The sequence below is a fragment of the Zootoca vivipara genome, chromosome 11 (genome assembly GCF_963506605.1).
Source record: "Zootoca vivipara chromosome 11, rZooViv1.1, whole genome shotgun sequence".
Lineage (NCBI taxonomy): Eukaryota > Metazoa > Chordata > Lepidosauria > Squamata > Lacertidae > Zootoca > Zootoca vivipara.
In genome coordinates, this window is record NC_083286.1 from 51,439,917 (window position 1) to 51,467,013 (window position 27,097).

The 27,097-nt window shown below is 45.3% G+C and overlaps 1 protein-coding gene across 1 annotated transcript in view; it reads left to right on the plus strand.

Moving 5' to 3' along the window:
* CCDC68 (coiled-coil domain containing 68) overlaps nt 1-26,881 on the plus strand; it is a 29,217-nt gene extending 2,336 nt beyond the window's left edge. The window contains exons 2-12 of the mRNA XM_035100522.2: nt 2,159-2,270; nt 5,482-5,624; nt 7,917-8,003; nt 10,700-10,837; nt 14,410-14,535; nt 15,040-15,168; nt 18,204-18,286; nt 18,846-18,951; nt 20,735-20,818; nt 21,898-21,974; nt 25,465-26,881. Of these exons, the coding sequence (XP_034956413.2) occupies nt 2,252-2,270; nt 5,482-5,624; nt 7,917-8,003; nt 10,700-10,837; nt 14,410-14,535; nt 15,040-15,168; nt 18,204-18,286; nt 18,846-18,951; nt 20,735-20,818; nt 21,898-21,974; nt 25,465-25,513 (1,041 nt within the window). The 5' untranslated portion in view covers nt 2,159-2,251 and the 3' untranslated portion in view covers nt 25,514-26,881. The remainder of the gene's footprint in view (nt 1-2,158; nt 2,271-5,481; nt 5,625-7,916; nt 8,004-10,699; nt 10,838-14,409; nt 14,536-15,039; nt 15,169-18,203; nt 18,287-18,845; nt 18,952-20,734; nt 20,819-21,897; nt 21,975-25,464) is intronic.
* Nucleotides 26,882-27,097: the final 216 nt, after the last annotated feature.

Genomic DNA, 27,097 nt, shown 5'->3' on the forward strand with positions numbered 1-27,097 from the left:
GTTCAGCAATCTGTAACACTCAGATGAAGAGTTGGTGGGGTGTGTTTGTTTGTTTGTTTTTGGTTAGACAAGTATGTGGGCATATTCTGCTTGTTCTCTTGGAATGCCATTCCTCTGCATAAACTGCAGCTTAGTTCCCACTGAGATGGTGAACGTGCACATTGGCTGCAGGTGACTAGGTGCTCCTTGACACCAATAACCTCAAAATGGGATTATTGCAGTGCAGTCTATATGGTGCTGCCCTTAAGGCTGGTTCAGAAGCTGCAGGTACTACAGAATGCAGCAGCATGGCTGCATATTATGTGCATTTAACATTATTATTTCTATATATGCATGTGAAATAACAAGTGCATTTTCTTAAATTAAAAAACTATCATTTTTGTCGTTGATGAAGATGCAATTGTGGCACCCTATCAGCATGCCTTCCTGTCTCTTGCTATTGTTACCTTTCCATTTTTTCTTCTTGGGTTGCAAATGGGAAGCCATTTGTTTTGTTGGTGAGGATGGTATAAAAATAGTGAAGATTCATTACAGCTGCAGTTGTTATTTGCCTTGGAGTGGTTGTTGGTCCAGCATTTTCTTTACAACTTTGATCAGTCAAATCTTCCTGGAAAGCCAAGGTAACAGCCATTCCTCCATTCAGAGGTATAGCAATTCAGAAATGCTGCAAAATAAAAGCTCAGTTAGGAATTGTGTCCTTTAAAGTTGTCTGTCCTCCTTCAAAAACCACCTAAGTCACAAAATTATAAGAGTTGGAAGGGACCCCAAGAGTCATCTAGTCCCAAGGCTCACCTGTGGCTCTTATCACATCGATACACTTTCTGTTCTGTTTTGTTGTTGTCGGCCTTGAGCAAATATTCAGAATTTCCCCAAAATACTATCTTGTGTCAGCTGTGTGACTCATTGTTCCAGAGACACAAGACAGGTCTCATCTACTCTGATGACACCTTCTATGACTGTTGCCTTCTTGTTCATCATTAAAGAGGACACAAAATCGTGTGATAACTGCAGGGTGTGCCCAGGTGACGACAGTAATATCCTGGGATGAGAAAACATACCTGGAGCTCATAGGTGACAGTATTTGGGCTTGGATTAGTGTTTTAAATGGCACCTGTCTTGGGTTTTGGGATCTTTCCCCCCCCACCCTCTTCTGCCCTATAAAAGAAAATGGTTACTGGCAAGGCCAGTGTATCCATAGGATGAATGGACCTTGTTCCAGCCTTTAGCCTTGGACTTGAGTCACTGCAATGGTTCTTGGATATTGCCATGTTGCCACTCTCACTGGCGAAGCCTTGTTCTGGGAAGAGAATGTGCAATGTATAGAGCTGTGTCCTCTAATAGGAAGCTAGTGTAGCATTGTGGCTAAAAAACTATCTGCTCTATGAATGGGATAAAGGGTAAAGGTAAAGGGGACCCCTGACCATTAGGTCCAGTCGTGACCGACTCTGGGGTTGCGTGCTCATCTCGCATTATTGGCCGAGGGTGCCGGCGTATAGCTTCCAGGTCATGTGGTCAGCATGACAAAGCCGCTTCTACCAGAGCAGCACATGGCAACGCCGTTTACCTTCCTGCTGTAGCGGTCCCCTATTTATCTACTTGCACTTTTGATGTGCTTTCGAACTGCTAGGTTGGCAGGAGCTGGGACCGAGCAACGGGAGCTCACCCCGTCACAGGGATTCGAACCGCTGACCTTCTGATCGGCAAGCCCTAGGCTCAGTGGTTTAAACCCACAGCGCCACCTGGGTCCCCATGAATGGGATAGCCCAGGGTTAAAAAACTCACTCAGGCCGGTGTGGTGAAATGATTTGGGTGCTGGAGAAGGACTGGTGAGAGATCCAGGTGCAAATCTGCACTCAGCTGTCATGCTCCTAGGGCAACTATGGGTCAGTTGCTAGATCTCTCAGGCAAACCTATCTCAAAGACATGTTAGGGTTAAAAATGGGAGTGATCATCCACCAATGTCTGGGGAGTACATTGGCTATATAGACCATTGTGTGTTAGACAAATAGTTTAAGGTAGTTTTATCATGTTCCCAAAGAGATGAGAGAGCTGATGCAGAGGTGGGCAATTCTGCGGCATTGAGGGCCAAACTAGGAGTCCCTGTTGTCTAACTATCATCCTTTCTCACATCTCTCTTGTGTTTTTTTTTACCTTTCAGTTCCTTCCATCTCTCAACATTTATTGGAACTCTTGCTCACAGGATAAACTACAATCAAACAGCACTTCAGGAAAGTGTAGCGTCTCTTTCAACATGACCTGTGCAAATACAAGTATGTAATGACGCTAACTTTCGTGTGTGTGTGTGCAAGCTCTTTAGGCTTCAAGCAAAGTGGGAGGAATTTGGGTAGGGGAAAATGCCCTAATTTGAAGACACTTGAAAACCTACCTCATTAGAGGTAAAAAAAAAATGTGGGTCCTCATCCTATATAACTGGCCCAGCACTGCTACCTTTCTGTTATATGACCGTCCACATCACCAAAGTTGGTCTGCCGATTGGGTCAGAGACTTCAGATTTTCGCCCAGAGAGTTATGCCACAATAGCTGGGCAGAGTCATGAAGCCAATATGCAGTTACCCAGGCATCCCCAAACTGCGGCCCTCCAGATGTTTTGGCCTACAACTCCCATGATCCCTAGCTAACAGGACCAGTGGTCAGCAAAGATGGGAATTGTAGTCCAAAACATCTGGAGGGCCAAAGTTTGGGGATGCCTGGAGTTACCTCTGCTGTTCTCAGCTGCTCTCCCTTTTTATGGTTTCTTTATCCTCAAACTGGTAATGGGATGGACAACTCTTCAAACAGAGGACTGTCCCTTTAAAGCTGGGAATTTGGCTGTCCTACACCTGCTTCTCTCGCTCTCTCATATTGCCTGCCACCCACATCTGTTCACCTGATTACTACCCCTTGCTCTACCTGGCCCCAACTTGCTGCATGCCACAACTGCCATAGCACTGAGTGCCCAGCAAAGGATTCGGCGTGGAACCGAGATTTACGCGAAACCAACTTTTGCAAACACATGCTGTGTTTTGCACACCCTTTCTGTTGCAGAGCCCTTCGCCCACATATTTTCCAGCTTTCCTCATCTTCCATCACAGCTCGCAACTTGCTTTAAAAATTCTCAGGATGGCAAAATCCATGCCAGACCTTAGACTTTGTATTTGCACAATGATCTAGTAAATATAGCCTACACAAAACCCTGTGATGTGACCCTCTCTCCCTTCCTCCTCCTTTGTTACATTCCGTTTTAAATTCTAAAGCAGGCAAGCATGTCAAGGTTACAATGTTGATGGATTTGAGAGATAGACATGTAGGCATGAGATTTGTTCATCAAACACTGGATGTCACCATTGTACCACACAAACATCATTGATATCAAGAGTTAAGGGGTGGGACTGTTTCAAGCCAGATTTCTTCATGTGGAAACGAATTCTGCCTCTTTCTCTGCAGCCAAGATAATATTGGTCCCCCCTCCACTGTGCATAGAAATCTGAACTTAATATTAATGCTCTTCTGTGAGCAGGCTTGATTTCAAAGCTGCTACCACGGGTCACACTGGATGCAGAGTCTGCCATCTGCAGAATCTGGGGCTGCATCAGATGTTTGTTAATTTCAAATTCATTTTAAAATAGGGATAACCAATGCAATCAAACAAATTATCAGAAAATACTAGGCTTGTTGTTGTTGTTTAGTCATTTAGTCGTGTCCGACTCTTCGTGACCCCATGGACCAGAGCACGCCAGGCACTCCTGTCTTGCACTGCCTCCCGCAGTTTGGTCAAACTCATGTCCGTAGCTTCGAGAACCCTGTCCAACCATCTCATCCTCTGTCTTCCCCTTCTCCTAGTGCCCTCAGTCTTTCCCAACATCAGGGTCTTTTCCAGGGAGTCTTCTCTTCTCATGAGGTGGCCAAAGTATTGGAGCCTCAGCTTCACGATCTGTCCTTCCAGTGAGCATACTAGGCTTACTTGAACATTTGTGTGAGTTCAGACTTCACTGTAGCAACCTTCTCTGCCCTCACTGTCCTTCTGTTCATTTGCCTTCACTGACATTCAAGGTGACCCATGTCACCTTGCTTGTGGGTGTACATGATACCATCACCTCTGGATGTACATAAAAAATGGAATGAACACAAAAGCCTGAAAAGAGATGATCGCCTTTTCAGAGAGCTTGGTGGCAATTCGAAAAAGTTTGCTGATCTTGATCTTTGCACACTGCACAGGCTTCACTTTTGCTTCTGGCAGACAACTTTGCATGGTGTTGGTTTTCTTTGCATAGTTTCAAAGACCTCCGAAACCGGGAGGGGGGGGTATCAGCAGGCCACATGCAGGGCCGGATTTAGGTTTGCTGAGGCCCTAAGCTACTGAAGGTAATGGGGCCCTTTATATGTCCAGTTGTCCTTTGTCCACAACAAATTGTCGCTGTTTTTGTGTTGAATATATGCTATATGGTAATTTATGGACAGCATAAAGCAATAGCACTTGGATCCACTGGTTTCTGTGACTCAAGTCTAGTGTTATAAAAGGGAGTGAGTTCATGGCTGAGTTGCGTGTTATCTAGGTTAGCTAGGTAACATAACTGAGCAGTTCTACAGCACAAATGGAAAACCTGCAAGATCACAATGAACTTCCCACTGTAAGATCAATCAACTTCAGCCAGCCTGGCCACGGAGGTTCAGATAATCTGATGTTTATTAAATTTGTGTACAGCCCTTTAGCTGTAGATCTCAGGGCAGTTCACACGATTGAAAAAATCTAATCTAGAGGATCTATAATCTAGAGCAGGGTTTCCTAAACTTGGGTCTTCAGCTGTTGTTGGACTACCCAAGTACCCATCATCCCGAGCTAGCAGGACCAGTGGTCAGGGATGATGGAAATTGTAGTCCAAAAACAGCTGGAGACCCTGATCTAGAGCAGTGTTTCTTAACCAGGGCCCCCCAGGATGTTCCAAGAGTGGCCACAGGTGAAAATATATAATTATAAAAATTATAAATAAAACATGTCCTATTTACAAACAAATTAGCTACCTTTCTTCCAGTAGGATAGGGGGGCCACGGGAAAGAAACAAAGTCGGAAGGTTGGAAAAAGGTTGAGAAACCCTGATCTAGAGGATACCAGGCTCAGGAAGCCTGATGAAAACTCTCCAGCCTGAATCTTTGCATTTCTAACTTGGAATACAGTTAGCCAGCCCAAGTTACTTTGGAAGATCCCAGGAGTATCATTGGATTATGTTGAGCCTAAACCATTAATTTTTTTTAAATCAAAGCCCCCATGAGGTTTGGGAGTCGACATGGATAATGTCTTATATTAGTGCATGACAAGCTCCCAAGTGACCCACCTTCGTCATGATTCACTTTGAAGCACCCAGATTTCCAGGGTTACCTGTTGCAATGCCCATTTTTAATCACGTCCCTATTAAGTCCACTGGTTTGAACCATTGCCATGTTTAATAAGTCTTTTTAATCAACACTTGCAATCTTTGGATGCAGGTCACCCAAAAGCCCGGATAATGACTACCACTCTAGTGGTGACACGGCATGTTTTGAGAGAGGACAGAGGCACAGAGGGGAATTATCTCCTGTATGGATCCACTGCATCGGAGGTGACTGAAGAAACTGAATATATCAAACAGGTATGATGTTTCACATGGGTGTATTAACGCTGCCTTATGCAGAGCCACAGCACTCTGCCATCTAGCCCTGGAGTAGCCAATGTGGTGCTCTCTCCAGATATTGTGGAGCTTCCTCGTCCATTATCCTTGAACTTTGACCAGGCTGACAAATGCTGATAGGCTAGCTCAAGGCAGCTGACATGGTGCTTCTCAGATCTTGTTGGACTACAATGTCTTGTCTGTGGACATAGAGAACTTAAGGAGAGCCCACTGAATCAGGCCTTTCTAGTCCAGCATTCTGTTCTCACAGTGGCCAACGAGATGCCCATGAATATCTCACAACATGCCACAAATCAGCAGCGTTCTGGAGCGCTTTGACTGGGCGAGACTGTCCATGATCTCGTCATTTCACACCTGAAAATGTATATAAAAATGTAAACTGGGCATGTGGGTCATTATCCTCTTTTCTCCGAAACCACTTCACTGATTACATTCAGATTTGAACACAACGTCCAAAGTGAATGTCCGAAGGCTCTTATAAGGTTTTCAAAGACAGATGCCACACCTCCGCCAGGTGAAGCCCTCAAAAACCCCTGTTCCAGAACGCACCACTCAGGAAAAGAACCAGGTTGCAAACCAGCACCCTCTAGCGGTGGCTACACTGGTACTACACCTATAGAACCTTTCCTCTCAACAGCACCTCAGCTGCCATTTACATACAAGACCGAAGCCTTTACAGACTAGGCCGAATGGAGGTACTGACTCGCCTGGGTGGGGGTTGGGGGAGGAGGGGACAAGATAGGTCAGGACACGGTGGGGCCAGTCACAGGGGTGATCCGGGGTGTGGGGAAGAGAGGGTGTGATATGTCATGGGACGGACGGGACAGGTTGGGGAAAATCACAGGGAAAACCCGTGGTGGGGGGAATACATCATGGATCGACACAGGGTGGTGGCAGTCACAGGGATTAGCCACAGCAATGTGTGGCAGGACCAGCTAGTGTAAAATAAAATGTGACTCTTTAGCTGTTTGGAAGCAGGTGTATCTTACTGGTAGGCTTGCCAGAGAATTTGCAGAAGTCATGTTCCCTTGTTTAGTGTACACCAGTCTTCCTCATCCGGGTGCCCTCTTAGAAGTTGTTGGACTCCAACTTACATCTGCCACAGCCAGCATGACCAATGGCCAGGGATGATGGGAGCCATAGTCCAACAACATCTGGAGGGCACCAGGTTGGGGAAGGCTGATATGCATGGTGACAAAGCTTGAGGTTGTTGCTTTTTGTTGTATAGTGTGGGGCATTTCTCAATTTATATGGTGGAATGCTACTCAGATCAATCAGAAATAATTTCAGAGAATGACGTCAAAATATTGTCTCTGTGCTTCACCAGTGTTTTTGGGGTGGATGCTTGTGATGTAATTGTGGCTCAAATGGGTATTGACAGCCTATGAATTAGAAAGATGTGTAGAGAAACTGGAGCATAAATACTCTTGAATTTCATTTTCAAGGCACTCTGAAGTTATCCAAACATAGGGTTGCCATACGTCCAGGAATTCCCAGACATGTCCTCTTTTGGGGGTCCTACATGCCCATCTGGGGGAATTCTACATTTTAAAACAAATGTCTTGAATTTTGGGTTTTCGCTCTGGCTCTGGTGTGGGTAGCCCACAGCTTTTTGTGGCCAGATTTTTACCTCGTGAAATACAGCAACCCTATCTAAAAAAGAAAACCGAAGCTTTTTAAAAAATGCCATTAAGGCCACTTTTTGGTATGGTATATGAGATTTGGTGAAAGATTTGAACTGAATTTGTCCACGGTGTAATCCTATGCATGTCTACATAGAGGTAAGCCCCATTGTGTCAAATAGGGCTTTACTACCAGGTAAGCGGACACGAGTGGCGCTGTGGTCTAAACCACAGAGCCTAGGGCTTGCCGATCAGAAGGTCGGTGGTTCGAATCCCCGTGATGGGGTGAGCTCCCGTTGTTCGGTCCCAGCTCCTGCCCACCTAGCAGTTCGAGAGCATGTCAAAGTGCAAGTAGATAAATAGGGACCGCTCCGGTGGGAAGGTAAACAGCGTTTCCGTGCGCTGCTCTGGTTCTCCAGAAGCAGCTTGGTCATGTTGGCCACATGACCTGGAAGCTGTCTGCGACAAACACTGGCTCCCTTGGCGCCGCAACCCCAGAGTCATCCGCAACTGGACCTAATGGTCAGGGGTCCCTTTACCTTTACCAGGTAAGCACGTAGAAAGGATTGCTGCCTTTGACTTCTAAGAACAGAACATCAATGATGTGACTCCTTTTGCTTTCCTCCTGCAGATTAGATCGACGCTAGCAAAAGTTCAGCCTCTGCTGTGTAGAAATGACTCAAGTCCTGGGGTTGGAAACATCATGGTGGATTCAAAGGTTTGGAAGACTTTTTGTGCTTAAAATGTATAATACAAGGGCTACGTTGTGTTTGGTTACCTTGCAGTGTGCATGACAGTCACCTTCTTTGTAGAGCAGTGGTGAGGAACCTCAGGCCCGGGGTCCGAATGTGTCCCTCCAGGCTTTTTTGTCTGGCCCTTGTGTTTCTCCTGCCACTGCAGGTCACATTGATCATTGGCCATCCTCAAATGCTTCTGCTTGCCTGCAATGTGCTCTTGAATTCTGGTAATACCTCTTGAAGGACAGACACAGAGAATTGTAGAATGTAGGAAATGGAAGGGACTCCAATGCAGGGATTTCAACTAGATCATACATGATAGATAACCATCCAACCTCTGCTTACAAACCTCCAAGGAAGAAGAGTCCACCACCTTTCAAGGGAGTCTTTTCCACTGACAAGCAGCTCCTTTATATGCACGCCTCTTACATGGGAGACACACCTGTTGCTCCACTAACTTTTTCCTCTAGACCTGCCTGCCACTGGCATGTGGCCCTTGGCCAAGAGAGGAGTGCGGCCCTTGGCTGAATCAGATCCTCACCCCTGTTGTAGAATAAGAAGGCGCTTGCTGACTGATGCCCACTCTTTGAGCAACGCGACTGGTCCTGCCACACCGGGCGCTGTGGGGCTTTGCAACATGGTGAATTGAGCAGAATGGAAGTTGACAGGCGGGGGTGCCAATTTTTGGCCTCTGAAAATTTAAAGACCCACGTCCGCCAGTGTGGGAAGGGCCATAGCTCATTGGCAGAGCATCTGACTTGCATGCAGAAGCTCCCAAACCTCAGCATCTTCCATTAGTTCTAGGAGAGGCTCTGTGCTTGAAACCCTGGAGAGTCACAGCCAGCCAGTGTAGAAAAGGCTGAGCTGGATGGACTGATGGTCTGACTCAGTATAAGCCAACTTTCTGAGTTTTCAGGAATCTTCCCTGCAGATTTTTGAAAGCAATGACCAAATAATTCAATTTCTACTGTTGTGCTGGCAAAAAGCCAGGACTCGCCAATTGTCCTGAGAAGCTGATGCTAGAGGATCAGGCTGCTTGTTAACCAGGAGGTCACAGGCCTCTCAGAACACAAGGCAAGATGAATGTTCACCATGAATGTTAGGGAATTGTGTGTGGCTTTTTGCTGTCTACTGCCGCTGATCTGCAAACCTAGGCAGAATGGCTTTGCTGCCTGATGCAGAGTTCCAAGCGCTAATTAATCTTGCAGGCAGATAATATCTTCCTGGGGGAATCAAAAGCTGTTATTTATCAGGTCTATTGTGCTAATGCTTTCAGATATGAAACCCCAGGGAGCTGAGCAAATAGAATATGATTTTTTATTGTTGTGTGTGTGTGTGTAAAATATAAACACTCTTAGGTCTCACTTCAATGTGGAGATGAGGACAGGGCAAGACCCTTTGGCTTGCAGAAGTAATCTTGGGAACGCCAATGATGCCTGTCTGCCAATTGCCTCTGTGTTAATGTCACAGGAAGCTGATGCATACAAGGTTAGGTGGCTTTTCCATCTGGCCCAGTATTGCTTACTCTGACTTGCAGCCACTCCCCCTGGGTCTCAAGCAGAAGACACTGATATCCTCTCTCTTTAATTAGGGATGCCAACAAAAATTTAGTCTAGAACCTTCTGCCTGCAAAGCACGTGCTCCTTCCAGTACTGAGTTATGGCCCCTCTCTGTGTTAATTAGGGTGACTTACACATGTCCTAGGGTTTGCCGATCAGAAGGTCAGCAGTTCGAATCCCCGTGATGGGGTGAGCTCCCGTTGCTTGGTCCCTGCTCCTGCCCACCTAGCAGTTCAAAAGCACATCAAAGTGCAAGTAGATAAATAGGTTTGCCTGTGGGAAGGTAAACGGCTTAGTCATGCTGGCCACATGACCCAGAAGCTGTACGCCGGCTCCCTCGGCCAGTAAAGTGAGATGAGTGCCCCAGAGTCATCTACGACTGGACCTAACGGTCAGGGGTCCCTTTACTTTTACCCTTTGTACATGTCTTAACAACCCCCTTGGATTTTGGGGTACTGAATGACCTCATTTTGTGTCCAGAGTGGCACAGATGCATTGGTCATCAACACGACTTTGTTCAAACCACAGAATGTGAGCAGTTTCCCCACAGATTTTAGTTCCCTCCACCTCCCTTTATAGGTTACTAGCAGCCTTTACCTGACACGGTTCAGGAACTCTAAGAAAGCAGAAAAATCAGTGCCGCTTTGAAATCAGTGGTAAGCAGCAGTGCAGTTTTGAAAGATGCAGTCTGCCATCTTGATTCAAAATGGTGCCCAATTGTATCCAAAGATAGACAAAAACTTGCAGCTTGATTTTAGGAACCATTATTTGGTCGTGATAGCTTACCAGGTGGCCAAATGCATAGTGGGCAAGCAAACACTTTCCAAAACACACATATATAGTTTGTGGAGCACTCAGACTTTATATGTTCCTTGGTTAAATCTCAGTTTGGAATACAATCGTGAAGCGCTAGTGCAATCACATTAAGGTTCCCTTTGTTGTGCTTTAATAAACACATGAGCTTATGCACACCCATAACCTGTAGAAGCAAAGCAGATGCGAAGTGAAAACGACAGCATATGTTAATTCTGAATCCAATTAATCTGAAGCAGAATGAGTCCGCAGAATGATAATGAAATGGGGGGAAATTGACCATCATTAACATGATTTCATATTAGCCTTATTCTGAAGGATCTGAATTGCAACCTGATCCCAACGCCCTCTCCTCCAGCTACAAGGAGACAGTGGAAAAGATGAACAAAGCAGAACAGGAACTGTCACGTGTGAATAAGGAAAATGAAATTTTAAAGATCAAGGTGTGTCCATGTTTCTCCGTGTAAAATAAGTATTTCTGTGTCCTTGCCTACAAAGAAATCTCGTTTATGTTTCAGCTTAGTTCTGCAAAATATTTTTGGTTCCTTGTCGGTTTTGAAATTGAGAGGACTAGAATATGCAAACGGCTGAGGTGTCAGACCTGTTTCTGGAGCACAGGGAGATTGCACATTTGAATGCTCCGCAGGGTAAAACACATCTTGCATATGAAAAGTTAGACCTTGGGAAGAAACAATCGAGGCCAATGCTTCACTTGTTTGTTTAGAATCTGTATCCCACACTTCATCATGGATGATCTCAGGGTGCGTAAGGAGAGTTTAAAATACAATAAAATGGAGAGAGAAGGGGCGGATAAACAAAGCAGTCAAAATAGCTCATTTTCCAGAGTGTAGTTCATATAGACATATAGTCATACTGGCTCCTGCTTGAACTACTGCAATGTGCTCTATGTGGGGCTACCTTTGAAGGTGACTTGGAAATTACAACTAATCCAGAATGTGGCAGCTAGTCTAGTGACTGGGAGCTGCCGACGGGACCATATAAAACCAGTCCTAAAGGATCTACTCTGGCTCCCAGTGCATTTCTGAGCACAATTCAAAGTGTTGGTGCTGACCTTTAAAGCCCCAAACGGCCTCAGCCCAGTATACCTGAAGGAGCATCTCCACCCCCATCGTTCAGCCTGGACACTGAGGTCCAGCACCGAAGGCCTTCTGGCGGTTCCCTCACTGTGAGAAGTGAGGTTACAGGGAACCAAGCAGAGGGCCTTCTTGGTAGTGGCACCTGCCCTGTGGAACACCCTCCCATCAGATGTCAAGGAAATAAACACCTGTCTGACTTTTAGAAGACATCTGAAGGCAGCCCTGCCTGTATCAGGAAGTTTTTTTAATGTTTTATGTTTTATTATGATTTTATATTGGTTGGAAGTAGGCCAGAGTGGCTGGGGGAACCTAGGACTCAGCTATACAGCTGCAAATATAATGTTTTAAGTGCATTATACAAATGTGACACCAGATGGCGATGGTGAGCTAATGGCAAATTATATATAAACTTTTTTTTAAAAAAAAAGCATTTTCACAGTGTTTTTTTAAATATATGTGCAGATTCCACCCCAGCCAGATGTGCAGGGTACAAAAGTAATTGTTGTTGTTGTTGTTGTTGTTGTTGTTGTTGTTGTTGTTGTTAAAATGCTGGAAAGAAATGAAGGAATTTAGCTAGTGCCAATAGATAGAGATCGCTGGCACTGATGGGGTGAGAAGGTGAGGGGGGCATTGCCAAGAAGGATTTCTGGAGGGTCATAAATACTCTGACTTCACTCAGTGGTAGCATTGCCAAGAGGGGCAATATGGGGGAGTGGCATTTGCAGACCAAAACCGAGATACGTAATCTCCTTCCTTGTATGCTGGTTTCATGCTGGTACATCTACATTTCTTTCTTGTGGGCGAGCATTCAATCGTGCAATTTTTTTCCTCAACCCACGGCAGTTTGAAATGGTATGATCCAGGAACATTTGGCCACTGGTCGGCCACTGTGATAACAAAATGCTGGATGAGATGGGCCTTTGGCCTCTTCCAAAGGGGGCTTGTCTCATGTTCTCATGGACGGCAGTGGAAGCAACCCCATCAAGAGTTTGCATAAGCTACCGTACTAGCCCCTGGCCTTGAATGTGCAAGGAATGGTGTGCTTTGCATTAGCTTGGCAGTGTCTGGAGCCACCGTGTGAGGATCTGTGTTGAAACTCAAGATTGCTGTGGAGCATAATGGACATAGCTGCAAAATATTAGAAGTGCTGAAGTGTTGAAACTCAAGATTGCTGTGGAGCATAATGGACATAGCTGCAAAATATTAGAAGTAAACACACGGTAGGGACTGGGCTTTTGAAAGCTTGCTTGCTTGCCCCCCCCCCACCAATGCTAGTGTTGCCACCGTTTTAACTTAAAGCCCCAGCTGTTTTTTTTTAAAAGCAGGTCTGGGAGGAAGATGGGCACACTCTTCTTAGTTGCTTGGCAACCCCCAGATGCAGTTGAATAGCTCTTTCCGGTGTTTACTGGACAGCCTGGGCTTTCCAGAGCAGGACAGATGAATTTAAGGTGAAAGTGGAGGACAGGGAGTCCAAACAGCTGTACAACCAAGAGAGTATTACGTAGGAGGAAGGTAAAAAAATAAAAAATAAAATAAAGGCAGTCTAAATTTCCAACCGTGACATCAATGAACCTCTCCTGCCCAGCCTCGCCCTCTCAGTTAGTCTCCATACTCCATAGTCTCCATACTCCATAGCTGCCTGCAGAGGCAACTAATACAGTAATACATACAGTACTTGGATATTTTATCTGTTATGTTGCAATTTAAAGTATCCTTGCCACATTTTGAGTCAACTGCTTTTCAAGAGCAGCTTGCATGCACATATATGCAGAGATGGATATGTGCACAACTGTGGGTGTCCATGAGTGTGTGTGTGTGTTCGTGCGTGCCGTGCGTGCACACACACACAGAGAGAGAGAGAGAGAGAGAGAGAGAGAGAGAGAGAGAGAGAGAGAGAGAGAATGTTAACAAGAAGTTTCAGCTGTCTAGATTAGGGCTGCCATGTGTCCACACTTTCCCTGACATTACCAGAATTTCAAAGGTGGATTTGACATCCGGGGGGAATTTCCAAAAGATGGTTTCCTTTTAAAAATAAAAATTTAAAAAAAATTGGCGTGTCCTTGTTTTTACTTTTTGAAATATGGCAACCCTAGTCTAGATCAGGAATAGGCAAACTCGGCCTTCCAGATGTTTTGGGACTACAACTCACATCATCTCTAGCTAGCAGGACCAGTGGTAAGGGATGATGGGAGTTGTAGTCCCAAAACATCTGGAGGGCCGAAGTTTGGGGATGTCTGGTCTAGATGGAGTGTGGATTCTCTTCCTATTGTCTCTCTTCCACTTTGGCTGCCACCTGGTGGTGGTAGCCAACTATTGCAGCTAAGAATACCTTTAAGCTCCCAGGTGCTAAGCAGAGATGGCAAAGGATCTGATGCTGTCCTCTAGTTTCCTAAGATAGTAAGTTGTATCCAATGGTTGCATGAGGTTAAGGCAGCTCATGCAACTGATCTTTCTCTCCCCTCCCCCAGTATCTTCAAAAGACATTTTCCAGAATTTGGGGGTGGCCTCTAATACGCCTGCCTCAGCATGTTTTCAGGCAAACGCCTGAACAGAAATAGTACAGTTTCCCTTCTGTTTGATGCCCATGCAAATGACTTAGGTGCCTTGGGAAGCAGAGATAATCCAGAATCCCTCAAAGATGAGACACAGCAGAGGTGGAGAATCTCCAACCCATGCACCACAGAAAGCAAGCTTCAAATCCCCCCTTCCTTTGCTTTTTTAAGGCAGAATTTTAACCTGGTATGCTGTCCAGCTTTGGTTTGGAATATTACAGGGGTTTTGCTTGCTGTTGTTTCGTCTTAATATACCCATTTTACACATGCATCTATTTTACACTGCTGCCATCTACCCTGACTTGTTGGGACTGGATGGCCAACAACATCCTAGATAAGTAATTTTTGCATATTGGTCGTCTCCAGCTTGACGCTTTGAGGGCAGCGGGCACAGAGTCTATGAAGAACTTATCGCATAAACTCCAGGAGGATTACAAGAAGCGCTCGGAAGAGCTCAAGAAAAGGCACGAAGGGGCTATTCACGTAATGAAGGTATGATCTTGCATGGTTAAGCAGTGACTGCTGGCTGCTTTGAATAGGTAGTGAGAAAGGGGTTGGCAGCACGGCACCCATGAGTTGTTCAGATATTGCACTAAAGAGCAGGTTTTCTGGAGAAAGCAGCAGGTCAAAGGCAAAACTGCTCAGATCCATGCCTAGAAAATGCCAGACAAACGGAAGTGTGGATGAGGCCTAAGTGTGGTTCAAAACCAGGGATCGTCTATGTTTAATGCCCAACCAACTACAATTTGTAACCAAAGTTTGCTCTGGGCTTACCTGTCGTGGTTTGTTCAAGCAAAACAAACCAGGATTCCCAATTCGGACATAACACTAAGCCAGATATTGTGGTTCGTTTGCCCTGGAGATAAGGAAAACTGCACAGATGGTTGCTTTCAAAGTAAACCATTAGCTGTGGTCGATTGCAATGTGTGAAATGAACTGAAGTCGGTTGCCTGTGTACTGTATCTCTGAGCATCGCTTCCTCCTCTCGTACTGCAGGCCCGCAAGCTTGAGCAAGAACAAAAGTTGCAACAAAGCACAGACCATCTCAGTCAGCTGAACGTGCAACTGCATGAGAAGTACGTCCAGATTGAAGAACTGGAGAAACGGGTGCAAAGGATGGAAGAGGTGAGAATCTGTTTCATCAGTTATGTGTGCAGGCTGCTCATTCTGCAATAGCACAGACACCCCACCACCAACACCACCACAATCCCTTCAAAACATGTAACTGGTATTAGAAGCTTCTTATGAGTCCTAGCTTCCAAAAACAAACAAAGATACAACCCCCCCCCCCCATTTTTAGTTTGAAAGCCTGTAAGTAGTGCTTGATGAAATCATGCAAGGCAGAAAAGTAGCAATGAATGGTCCTCCCTCCCAGCATGACTAGCTGCTACTGTGACAAGAACAGAGGACAACATAGAAACAGGATACATAATTTCATTGATTGGATTCATATCCTACCCTTCCATCCTCAGGAGGCAAACATATCTACTTTTTATTTTTTTAAAGCATTCTTAAACAACGTAAACCCCGGTGTCCACTGGGTGACCATGGGCCAGTCACCATCTCTTAGCCTAGCCTACCTCACAGGGTTGTTGTAAGGATGAGAGAGGAGGAGAACAATTTGCACCACCTTCAGATTCTTGGAAGATAAAGGTGGTAAGGTAAAGGTAAAGGGACCCCTGACCATTAGGTCCAGTCATGACCGACTCTGGGGTTGCGGCGCTCATCTTGCGTTATTGGCCGAGGGAGCCGGCGTACAGCTTCCAGGGCATGTGGCCAGCATGACTAAGCCGCTTCTGGCAAACCAGAGCAGCGCACAGAAATGCTGTTTACCTTCCCGCTTGGAGTGGTACCTATTTATCTACTTGCACTTTGACATGGTTTCGAACTGCTAGGTTGGCAGGAGCAGGGACCGAGCAATGGGAGCTCACCCCGTCGCGGGGATTCGAACCGCTGATCTTCTGATCAGCAAGCCCTAGGCTCTGTGGTTTAACCCACAGCGCCACCTGGGTCCCTATAAAGGTGGTATGTAAATGTAAATAATGAAAACAACAACATATGTTAAAAATGTCTAAAAAGTATTTCAGGAATGATAGGAATCAGAGTTAAGCATCAGGTTCCCCACGTCTGTTCCGGATATACGTTTTCCTTTTAACTAAAGGTGCATGTGCAGCTGTTTGCCTTTTAAAGCCATAGATTGTTGCTTGAGCATTTCATTTGCATTATTAATACTTTTAATTGAACACAGCAGGTTGGAAAAGCCATTGCTGGGGAAAGGGGTTGTGTGTGTGTGTGTGTGTGTGTGTGTGTGTGTGTGTGTTTTCTAAGAATCTGATCATTGTTCTCTGCCTGTTAAATATATTTCTCTGCACCAGTGAATATGCAATTTTCTCAACGGAAATGGAAAGCTACAAATATTTGCAAGTTTCCCGGGTGTGGGAGGATTCTTGCACGGCCCTCAGCTTGTGCTTGCAGTTGCTCTACAATGGGGGAGGGCTGAGAATCTGTTTTCTAACAAGGGTGCAAACAGGAGACTTTAATTTGCCTTTAAAAAAATCTTGCTGCTCCATTGGTAATTAGTAGAAAGATGCCTGTTTATGAGAGAGTTTTGGAGCTTACAAACGCCTACCATTCTCATTCTTTGTCATCGTTCAAGCACGCTGGCAAAACCCTTTTGCAGAATCCTTCCAGCGCTGCCAGCGAACAATCACCACCTCCTTCATAGTAAATAGTGATTAGCAATGAGAAGTGATTGCAATGAACATATTACTTAAAATCCAAGCATCGCCATCTGTTCTGTTATTAACTTGGAAGTCAATGGGATCACATTCCATTAATAGAGTCTCAGCCAAGGAGTCAGATTGAGAAGACTTTTAAATGTGAAATAATTAAATGTGTAGTGCTTTGCAACAGTTCCAGAGGCTTCTTCCCAATGGAAAATAGTAGAGGAAAACTGGCGAGCCTATTATGAAGTCGTCAGGTGGTCTTTCTGCTGGTAATAATCTCATTCAGCTAATCTTCCCTGCTTTGCAACTGCTAGGAGAGATTTGCTGAGTGAGGTAACAGCCCAGCATATATTTCTTTCTTCATATTTATTCCATATTTATTTCATTTACACCCCACCTTCTTACAGTAGAACTCTCCATGCAAGACACTCTATTTTGCCACTGAATGTTTTAGGGGATGGTGGCTCCTTCACCATAGTTAAGGAAGAGGTCTGAGCTTGCATGTAATGCTAAGCCAGGGTTAATATTAACTAAGGTTTATAAACCAGCTGCAAACCTTGGCTAACAAGTGACTGTTAACTATAGTCGAGCTTCTGGGCTGGGTTTGAACATATATCCAAGCCATCGTTTGATAAACCTTGGTGGTCGTGGCTACTCTAGAGTAACTCTGATTGAGTCCAATTTGTCTTTAAAGACTTTATTGAGCAAAATATTTACAGTGCAGAGACAGCTTAAAACATGACCTCTCATTCCGAATCAGAATCCGGCAATGGCGTACGTCTGTTCTTATGCCAGCAAAGTAGTCGGGGCACCCCAAAACACCTCCCCCTTGACCTGCGTCACGGTGCTCTTCTTAACTCTTGCGCCGGAAGGAGCGATGGCCTCTCAGTCTCCTCCCTGTCAAGGTGGTGGAAGGGCTGTCCAGCATCCCTGAGCTCCTGCCTGCATCTCTCCGCCCCCCCCCGAGCTTTCCCATTGTTCCTCACGCTGCTTTCTCTCTCCCTCCGAGTCTTTCCCCTCCCCTCTGGCTGCTTCAGACCCACTGCTGCTCTCTGTGCTTGGCGAGGTGGACGTCAGGATGATGGGGGCTGGCTCCCTGTAGGGAGTCACCCTGACACTTGGTTTAGTGTTATGTGCTAAGCAGGTGGTTCATTCAGATCTAGCTGGAGGCATATGTGCGGAGTCATTATGCCCTCGGTTGCTTGACTCAGTTCATATGTGTAGCCCTGGGCAGATCTTCTGCAACAATTCTCATCATTTTGGGGGAGAGGGCTTGCTGAATTATGTTGCAGTTGAAATTGGACCATTACATAAAATGAAAGCAGAAATAGGAAATGCAAAGTGATTCTTAGAAACCCTGAAACTCCTTTATTCATAAAAAAAAAACCAATATTGCCTCGAGTGTGAGAGCCTTGTGACTTTGCTGTTTCCTAGGAGAAGAAAACACTGAAAGAAAAGAAACGTTGTTTAAAGAAGAAGCTACACGGGATGATGTCAAACGCTGAAAATACCTCAAGGTTTGCACATAACACATGACTTTTTTAAAAAAAATTATGAGCATTTCTTTAGCTTTTGAATAGCAAAGATAGTACAAACTTTGCAGTAATGGTGAAACATTATGTTTTGTGCGTGTTGGGCCCTTGCCTAAAAAGAGGCTAGGCATCTGTAAAAAACCAGGGAGAGCCCTGCTGGATGAGGCCAAAGGCTCATCATAGTCCAGGATCCTGTGCTCAGAGTGGCCAAGAAGATGGTTAAGGGTAGTGCTATTTTTCTAGAAAAAGAGGTACTGGAACTCACCATGAATACCTCCATCTCTTAGAATGGCAATGGTGCCCACTGGAGAGATGCCGACACTGAGTTCTAGCGAGTTCCAGCTATTAAAAAAAACCCTGCTTATGGGAAGCGCATAAGCAAGACCTGAATGCAACAGCACCCATCTTGCTTTGTGATTCCTAGGCAAAATGCTCATGAAGATTTTGTGTAGATTGCCACACCTTTGTTAACCTTCAGTTTTCTACCCTGTAGTGATTTTCCAACATGCAAACCGCCCTTACTTTCCCTTCTTCTCTCTACCAGCTGTGTGAAAGTTCAGACAGAGATCTCGACACTTCAGGAGCAAATTAGCCACTTGGAGCACATGATCCATTCACAGCACCAAAGCTTACACGGTGTGATTCAACAGGTTAGAGCCTTCTAATTATGCCCTAGTAGCAAATTGGTCCTCTGGCTGTGGATCTCTAGGCAGCTAAACCAGCACAACAAAACACACACACACACACAAAAGTGGGAAATATCGGTGGACTTGGAGAGTCCTCAAGGTTTGCAGATGAACAAAAAATACTTTTGGGGGGATCTTTCTCACAGGGGAAAATCCCCCCAGTGAGGAATGAGGATTCTCGCTGGCCATGGAATGTTGGTTGACTGTTGGGGGACAATAGAAAACCACAACAGAGGGGAGAAGGAATGGAGTGTCCTTTAGAAGGGTATGTACATTTTGTTGTGGAGGATCCCACATCTTTGATTTGTCAAAGAAGAGTATCACTACCTGTTTACTTGGGAAGACTTGCAGAAACAGTTGCATCCCAGATTTTTATTTACGTAACTTTGTTTGGCCAATAGGTCACCATGGCCAAGAAGACTGCATTAATCTCAGCACTAAGAAAGGCTTGCTTAAATGGAGTTTGATCGGTTTTGATAGCTGGTGGCTACTTGAATGTACAGTACTCTATCTGTTTAGATGAGGTCTGGAGAGGAACATTTTGTCACTTTGATTATAGCCAGTGAAGTCGGAGTTTTTCATCTGGCTGGCAAGCAAGGATCTATTTACTGTGGAGGCAATTGATGGCACTGGCCCAATCCCCGTTGCTCAAAATCTCCTAAGTCGTCGCCGTCTTCTTAATTAATATATTTATTAAATTTGTATGCTGCCCTCCATCCGAATAATACAGGGTGGTTCACAACATAACAATACAAAATGAAAACATAAAATACATAATAAAAGCAATAACAAAATCAAAAGCAGACCAATATCCCCCCCCCAAACACAGTTTCCGACAGCCTATATACTTTAATGTTACAACGAAACATTTAAAAGCACGGAATCACTAGCTTGTGGTGCTAATTGCCGTACAGAGTCCACATTTAGTTTAGCTGTATTTGGAGCAGAGGAAATGTAAGGGGGTGTTGGATTACACTGGTGGAAACTCCAGCCAAATGTATTCAAATCTACATTCAAATATTGCACATGCAAAGAGAACGTGACCCTACAAGTACTCATGTCACGTACAGTCATACCTCTGTTTAAGTACGCTTTGGTTTGAGTACTTTCAGTTTAAGTACTCCGCGGACCCGTCTGGAACAGATTAATCCACTTTCCATTACTTTCAGTGGGAAAGTTCGCTTCAGGTTAAGTACGCTTCAGATGGAGTACTCCGTGGACCCGTCTGGAACGGATTAATCTACTTTCCATTACTTTCAATGGGAAAGTTTGCTTCAGGTTAAGTACAGACTTCCGGAACCAATTGTGTACTTAAACCGAGGTACCACTGTACTCTCTACTCTTAAGAAAGCTGACAGTATAGAAATCTACCCCAGTCATATACTCAGAGAAGTGAGGAACCAGAAAACAGTGCTTCACTTGCACATCACTTTAAACCATAGTTAATATTAACTATGGATTAAAGGTGATGGTGTGTAATATGCTGATGTACACTTGCTAAAATCCTGGGCACTTTGGCCCTTCTCTGCTCCTGCTGTTATGCTGCTGGGAACTAAGCCATGGTTTGATATAGTGTTTCCTTGAACCAAGTTTAACTATGGTTTAAAGTTTAAGTATATACTGGTATATGGTTTAAAGTGACGTGCAAACCAGGCTACTCTCATAGCCCTGGGGATGTGATTTAACAAAATTGCATCCGATATATTTTGTTGCTAATTGTATTTCTCCAATTGTATTTTATTTTTAGATTGAAGAACTGAACAACGAACTGAAACATCAAGATGAAAGAATAGAAGGGCTGAAAGAAAAGATTGAGATACTCCAAGCAAAGGTAAAGAAATTACTGTGTGTGGGTGTTTATGGTAATGTTGTGGTCCTGTTGTACAAATCTACAGTTGCTTTTTCTTGCACAACTGAGAGTGGTTCTCCTCATTAAGCAGGCCAAGTAATTTTGGACCGTGGAACTTCAAACCATTGCAGTGGAACTATATTTTTGATGCTTCCTCGTAGAGAAAGTTCAGTGCAACTAGTAAATTCCCACATTGGTGCAAAAGCTGCGCTAAACTTTCCTGGGTTTCTATAGTATGTGAAATTCTGAAGGAGTGGAATTTTAAGAGTTTTGCTATAGACAAACAGACGGCCCTGCTCTTTGTTCATCTAACTGGGTTTGTAGCATCTCAGGGGTGCTGGAGCTTTACTGAAACTTAACAGTTCCTACAATCAGCATTTCCTCCTTCCTGGTAGCATCCCATTTCGTTGTTAACACTATGCAAAAGGCCCTCTGTTTGTGGAATACTCTTCCCTGAGATGCTCGCCTGATGCATTTGTTACACATCTTTAGGTGCTAGCCAAAAGCATTCCCCTTCTCCCAGGCTTTTGGCTAATTAAACAATCTATGGCCTTTCAAACTGTGGAGGGTATTGTTTTCATTTGTTGCCATGGTATGGGTTGTAGGGACGGTATGGTATTTTTATATTGTGAACTTCCCTGTGATCCTCAGATGAAGGGCAGTACAGTGGTACCTCCGGTTATGAACGGGATCCGTTCCGGAGGCCTGGCCGTATCCCAAAAACTTCGTAACTGGAGGCGCCCTTCTGCACACACACTTGCGATGCACAGAGCGCTTCTGCGCATGCGCGCGCGGCAAAACCCGGAAGTATACACTTCTGGGTTTGCCGCGGCTGTAACCGAAAGATTCCGTAACCTGGAGGTTATGCAAAACGAGGTACCACTGTATAGAAATTTAATAAATAAAATTATTATTATCATCATTTAACCAAGCTTATTGTCTAGTTGAAAGTTTTCACTACCATTTAGATAAATGAGTTTGGCATGTACTCTACCTGACTTAGCTTAATATTTTGCACTCGGATGAAATAAACCATGTTTATTCTTACCTCCCACTTCCAGAACAAAGAACTAAAGTACAAAGTGGAATTCTATTCCAGCCAGTCGAGACCAAAGGCCTCTAAAGCTGTTTCAGCAAAGTAAGACTTTTTTTCAAAATAGCAATCCAGCAGTTTTCTTGTTACGCAATTGCTTTTCGTTTGGATATTTAAGCAGCAGTGTATTGAATCATAGAATCATAGAGTTGGAAGAGACCACAAGGGCCATCCAGTCCAACCCCCTGCCAAGCAGGAAACACCATCAAAGCATTCTTGACATATGCCTGTCAAGCCTCTGCTTAAAGACCTCCAAAGAAGGAGACTCCACCACACTCCTTGGTAGCAAATTCCACTGCCGAACAGCTCTTACTGTCAGGAAGTTCTTCCTAATGTTTAGGTGGAATCTTCTTTCTTGTAGTTTGAATCCATTGCTCCGTGTCCGCTTCTCTGGAGCAGCAGAAAACAACCTTTCTCCCTCCTCTATATAGAGCTTTGATATATTTGAACATGGCTATCATATCACCCCTTAACCAGAGATCACCTGAATTCCCCTGCCCCAATCTCTCCCCTGGTCGTGAATTTCTGAGCTTTTAGAAAGGATGGAAAAAATAGTGTAGAATAAAACATGTGGCATCGAGCACCCCCTACATCATGTTTTGTTTTTGGCACTGCAGAGGCCCCTTGCCATAGAAAACCAGTGCCAACCAATATGGTCCTTGGCCAAGAATGATGGGTGTTCCAGTCCAATGACATCTGGGAGGCCACATACTGTATTCTCTGTTCTCGACATAGACCAGGGGTGAAACTAGGCTTTATTTCACCTGGGTCAAAGACCCAGTTTGGCGCACCCCCACCCTGACGCATTTATGTACACATGCAGGCTGGGAGCCTGAATGACACCACTCTTGAGGGTTCACCTGTGGCAAAAAAAACACAGCTAGCCCCAGGCTGCACACCTGGTCCTGTAGGGGCACAGTTACCCCATTCAGGACCAGGGAATTCCCCACCCCTGCCCACCCCTTATCCCCCAGAAATGGTACTTCTGTCTTGTCTGGATTCAACCTCAATCCGTTAACCACCATCCACCCTCCAACCGCCTCCAGACACTCACACAAGACATTCACTGACATCACTGCATGGATTATATCCTTCTAGTACAGGCATCCCCAAACTGCGGCCCTCCAGATGTTTTGGCCTTCAACTCCCATGATCCCTAGCTAACAGGACCAGTGGTTGGGGGAGATGGGAATTGTAGTCCAAAACAGCTGGAGGGCAGAAGTTTGGAGATGCCTGTTCTAGTACAATGCAAAATTGAAACTCTCTGGTGTTTTGCGCTCTATTCCAACCTATTTAGTGAGGAAGCAATTCATCGCCTAGATACCGAGGGATGTCTTTCTTCACAAAGTGGCAAGATCTTTAAAAGGCAGCTGATAACATTTGTTTGCTGTCGCAGTCCAAACTCAGGCAGTCTGTTACTTTGCACAGGAACTGTGCAAGCCCCATGGCTTATTGGCGTCGGCCAGCTATTGGAGGAAAGGGTGTCTTCCTCAGTGCCATTTTGGCATGATGCGCTCTTTGGTCAAGCCATCCAAACGAAGTACAAGTGAAACTGCCTGCAGGCTGCCACTGAAGCCACATGAACTCTTGGTTCCATTTCAAAAGGGCAGATAAAAATGAATGTGTGCAAGAGGCCCGCCATGCTGATGGATGTTGCGTGCAAATTCATCACAGCTTTTCGTTTGCTGATTGGTTCTGAAGCGTGGCTTTCTTTCCTTGCGATCTGTTGCTAGTTCATCCAAGGTCCATCCATCTTGCCCATCCTTCTGTTCTGACTGATGCAGAGCATGTGGGTGTCTATTACAGGCCAGCCACTTGGTTTGCTTTCCTTGGTTATTAATAAGCAGTCCATCTGCTCTGCTTTCTGAAAGGCAGGGAGAGAGATTGGCTTCTAAGAACAAGGCTAAAGAGAATAATGGGGGATGCTGGCATGAGATTTCTATCCTTGGCTGCCTGTACTCTACTTCAAATTCTAAGCACCAGCAGGGATATAGGAACTTGCCTTCTACTGAGTCAAACTAGCTCGGTACCAAGAATGGAGAATCTGTGACCCTCTGGATGTTGCTGGACCACAACTCCCATCATCCCTGGTCATTGGCCATGCTGGCTGGGGATCATGGGAGATAGAGTCCAACAACATCTGAGGGGGCTACAGGTTCCCCATCCCTGGACTGCATTGGCTGTCAGCAGCTCTCCAGAATTTCAGACCTGGGGCCTCTCCCAGCTCAATTGGAGGTGCTAGATTGAACTTGGTTCAGATTCAATACCCAGCCACAGTCTGGTGTTACATCTGGATGTAGCTGCAGAGAACAGAATATTTCACAACATGTGCAACAGTTTTAGATGGTTCCAGGGCAGACCTACTACCTACTAACATTTCACATTTATGGACAGTTCACAAATATTCAAGGCATGTCTTTATCTCAGTAATGGTTACAACAACCCTCTGATGCCTTCATATTGCAGAAGATGCCCCGAGGCTAAGATAATAGCGGGTTCCATAAAGCCACCCACTGAGCTTATGGCAGATGTGAGATTTGCATCAGATCTTCCTTGCTCGCTCTTCAGTCTCTCAACTGCTGTGCTATAAATGATGGAAGGCTATTGAGTGTGCCTTTACTCTCCAGTCACTTGCATACATCTAAAGGTTCCTCAAAGTTACAATGCAGGAGTGGGGAAGCTGTGACCATCCAGATGTTGGTGGGCTACAGCTCCCAACATTCTTGACCACTGGCCAAGCTGGAGATGCTGGGAGTTGGAGTCCAACATCATTTGGAAGGCCACATGTTCCCCATGATACTAGCCCAGAAATTCACCTTCAGAATGTCACGTTCAGGTATGGTTGGCTTGCCTTGAAAAATGAATGTAGTTGGGTAAGTTCTCTCTCCTCCAGATAGTTCTAATAGCTACTACCCATGAAAGCTAAATTCAGTCTCCGTTTTCAAAGAGAGTATTCACAACTGATCACAGAAACAGAGTTGGGAGATATCCAGAGGATCATCTAGTTCAGGCATCCCCAAACTGCGGCCCTCCAGATGTTTTGGCCTTCAACTCCCATGATCCCTAGCTAACAGGACCAGTGGTTGGGGAAGATGGGAATTGTAGTCCAAAACATCTGGAGGGCTGAAGTTTGGGGATGCCTGATCTAGTCCAACCCTCTGCTATGCAGGAATGTGCAGCTGCCCCTTAGGGGATCAGACTTGCAACCTCGGTGTTAATCAGGACCACACTCTAACCAAGTGAGCTATCAAATTATTACAAGATGCTGGAGCAGGTAGATAGTTCAATTGGGTTGTACTAGCAAATCTCCCTGGGGGATGAAGCTGGGCTGTCTTGGCAAGCAGTTGGCTGAATTAGATGGACCATTGATCTATTTTCTACAGCATGATGACGACAGTTCTTAAGGCTATTCTTAAGTTATTGACTCACTGCAGAGTACTGGCACAGGATTCATTTGCCCAAAGTTATGTTTTACCTGCAATTGTATGGCTCACCTGCAATTGTATGGCTCACCTGTAATCTTCTTCTTCACCAGGCTTGACGGAGGTACACCATACACCATGATTTCCAGACTCCATAAGTGAAGCATCTCCATGAAGCACAGGCCTTTTTTTTTTTTGCAGATCCACCGGAAGGATCCCAGTTTTGTTGACTTCATTTCATGGATTACTCTTCCATGCAGTTCTCTTTGAAATATGATGCATAGGAGAGAGAGAAAAGTCTACCCGCCCTCTGCCCTCCGCCCGTCACCATCATGTTCAGTCTTCTGTTAATGCAGATGGAACCACAGGATGGCTGTCCAATGAAAGAAGTGGAGTCAGAGGTGGAGGAGGGGCTTCAGGGGAGACTGGGCAGCTTCTTATTTATTTATTTATTGACTGTAGCTCTGTGGCTATTCCCCACCAGTGATGAATGTTCACTGCCTTGACACATTAACTCATAGAGAATAAATTTCAGAATATTATTCATGCTGCATGGAGGTCTGGTGGAGCTGATCCTCACTAGGAACAGGAAGAGGGTTATTGCATGCCCTTCGCCTTGAAGTACCAGGGTGGGTTACAGCAATTGAACATGGACCACAAAAACAGTTTAAAACAACTTGCCCACCCCCAAAATAGGGTGGATCCTAAAATTATGCATCCCGAGTGTCAAGGGCCAGGAGAAAAAGGTGCATCTTTAGCATTCGATGCAGTTGCCAGATGCCATTCTGCAAGGAGGGACTTCCACAACTTAGGCCCTCTCCTGGACCACAGATACACTCTGGATTTTTGAGGGAGGTGGAACTATGAAGAGAACTCCCTCTGCTGATCTTAACACAAGAGGGTCCATCGGAAAGAAGATGTTTCAGATATTTGGACCCTAAGTTGCTTAGAGCTTTAAACGTAGGTGAGCATCTTGAATTGAACCCCAAAACTAACCGGCAACCGTTGTAGCATTAAAAATTTTTTTAAGGGGTTTTACATTGTGAGGCTTTGTTTCTCCCATAGTCACAGCCTTGTTGGAATCAAGCATGGCTCTGATCCCCAGCTTCTGCCTGCAGCCTGCTTTTTGCTCACTTCACACACAACTCTGGCCTTTGTCCTTCTCACTACCAGCCCGATGAGGGAGGGGTCCTACCCATTTGCCCTCTGGCACAAAGCAACTTCCCTTCTTATACTAATGACCAGTAAAGGTAAAGGGACCCCTGACAGTTAAGTCCAGTTGCGAACGACTCTGGGGTTGCGGCGCTCATCTCGCTTTACAGGCCGAGGGAGCTGGCGTTTGTCCGCAGACAGTTTTTCTGGGTCATGTGGCCAGCATGACTAAGCCGCTGCTGGCAAAACCAGAGCAGTGCACAGAAACACCATTTACCTTCCCGCTGGGGTGGTACCTATTTATTTACTTGCACTTTTGTGCGTGCTTTCGAACTGCTAGGTTGGCAGGAGCTGGGACCGAGCAACGGGAGCTCACCCCGTCACGGGGATTCGAACCACGGACCTTCTGATCAGCAAGACCTAGGTTCTGTGGTTTAGACCACAGTGCCACCCATACTTAGGGTCATTAACAAGGAACTTGCCTGGCTCCTTCAACAGTGTCTCTATAGGAATTTAAGCTGGAGCTTTCCCCAGCCCTACCTTGAGACACCAGGAATTGGGCCAGGGACTTTTTGCATGCAAAGCCACTCTATG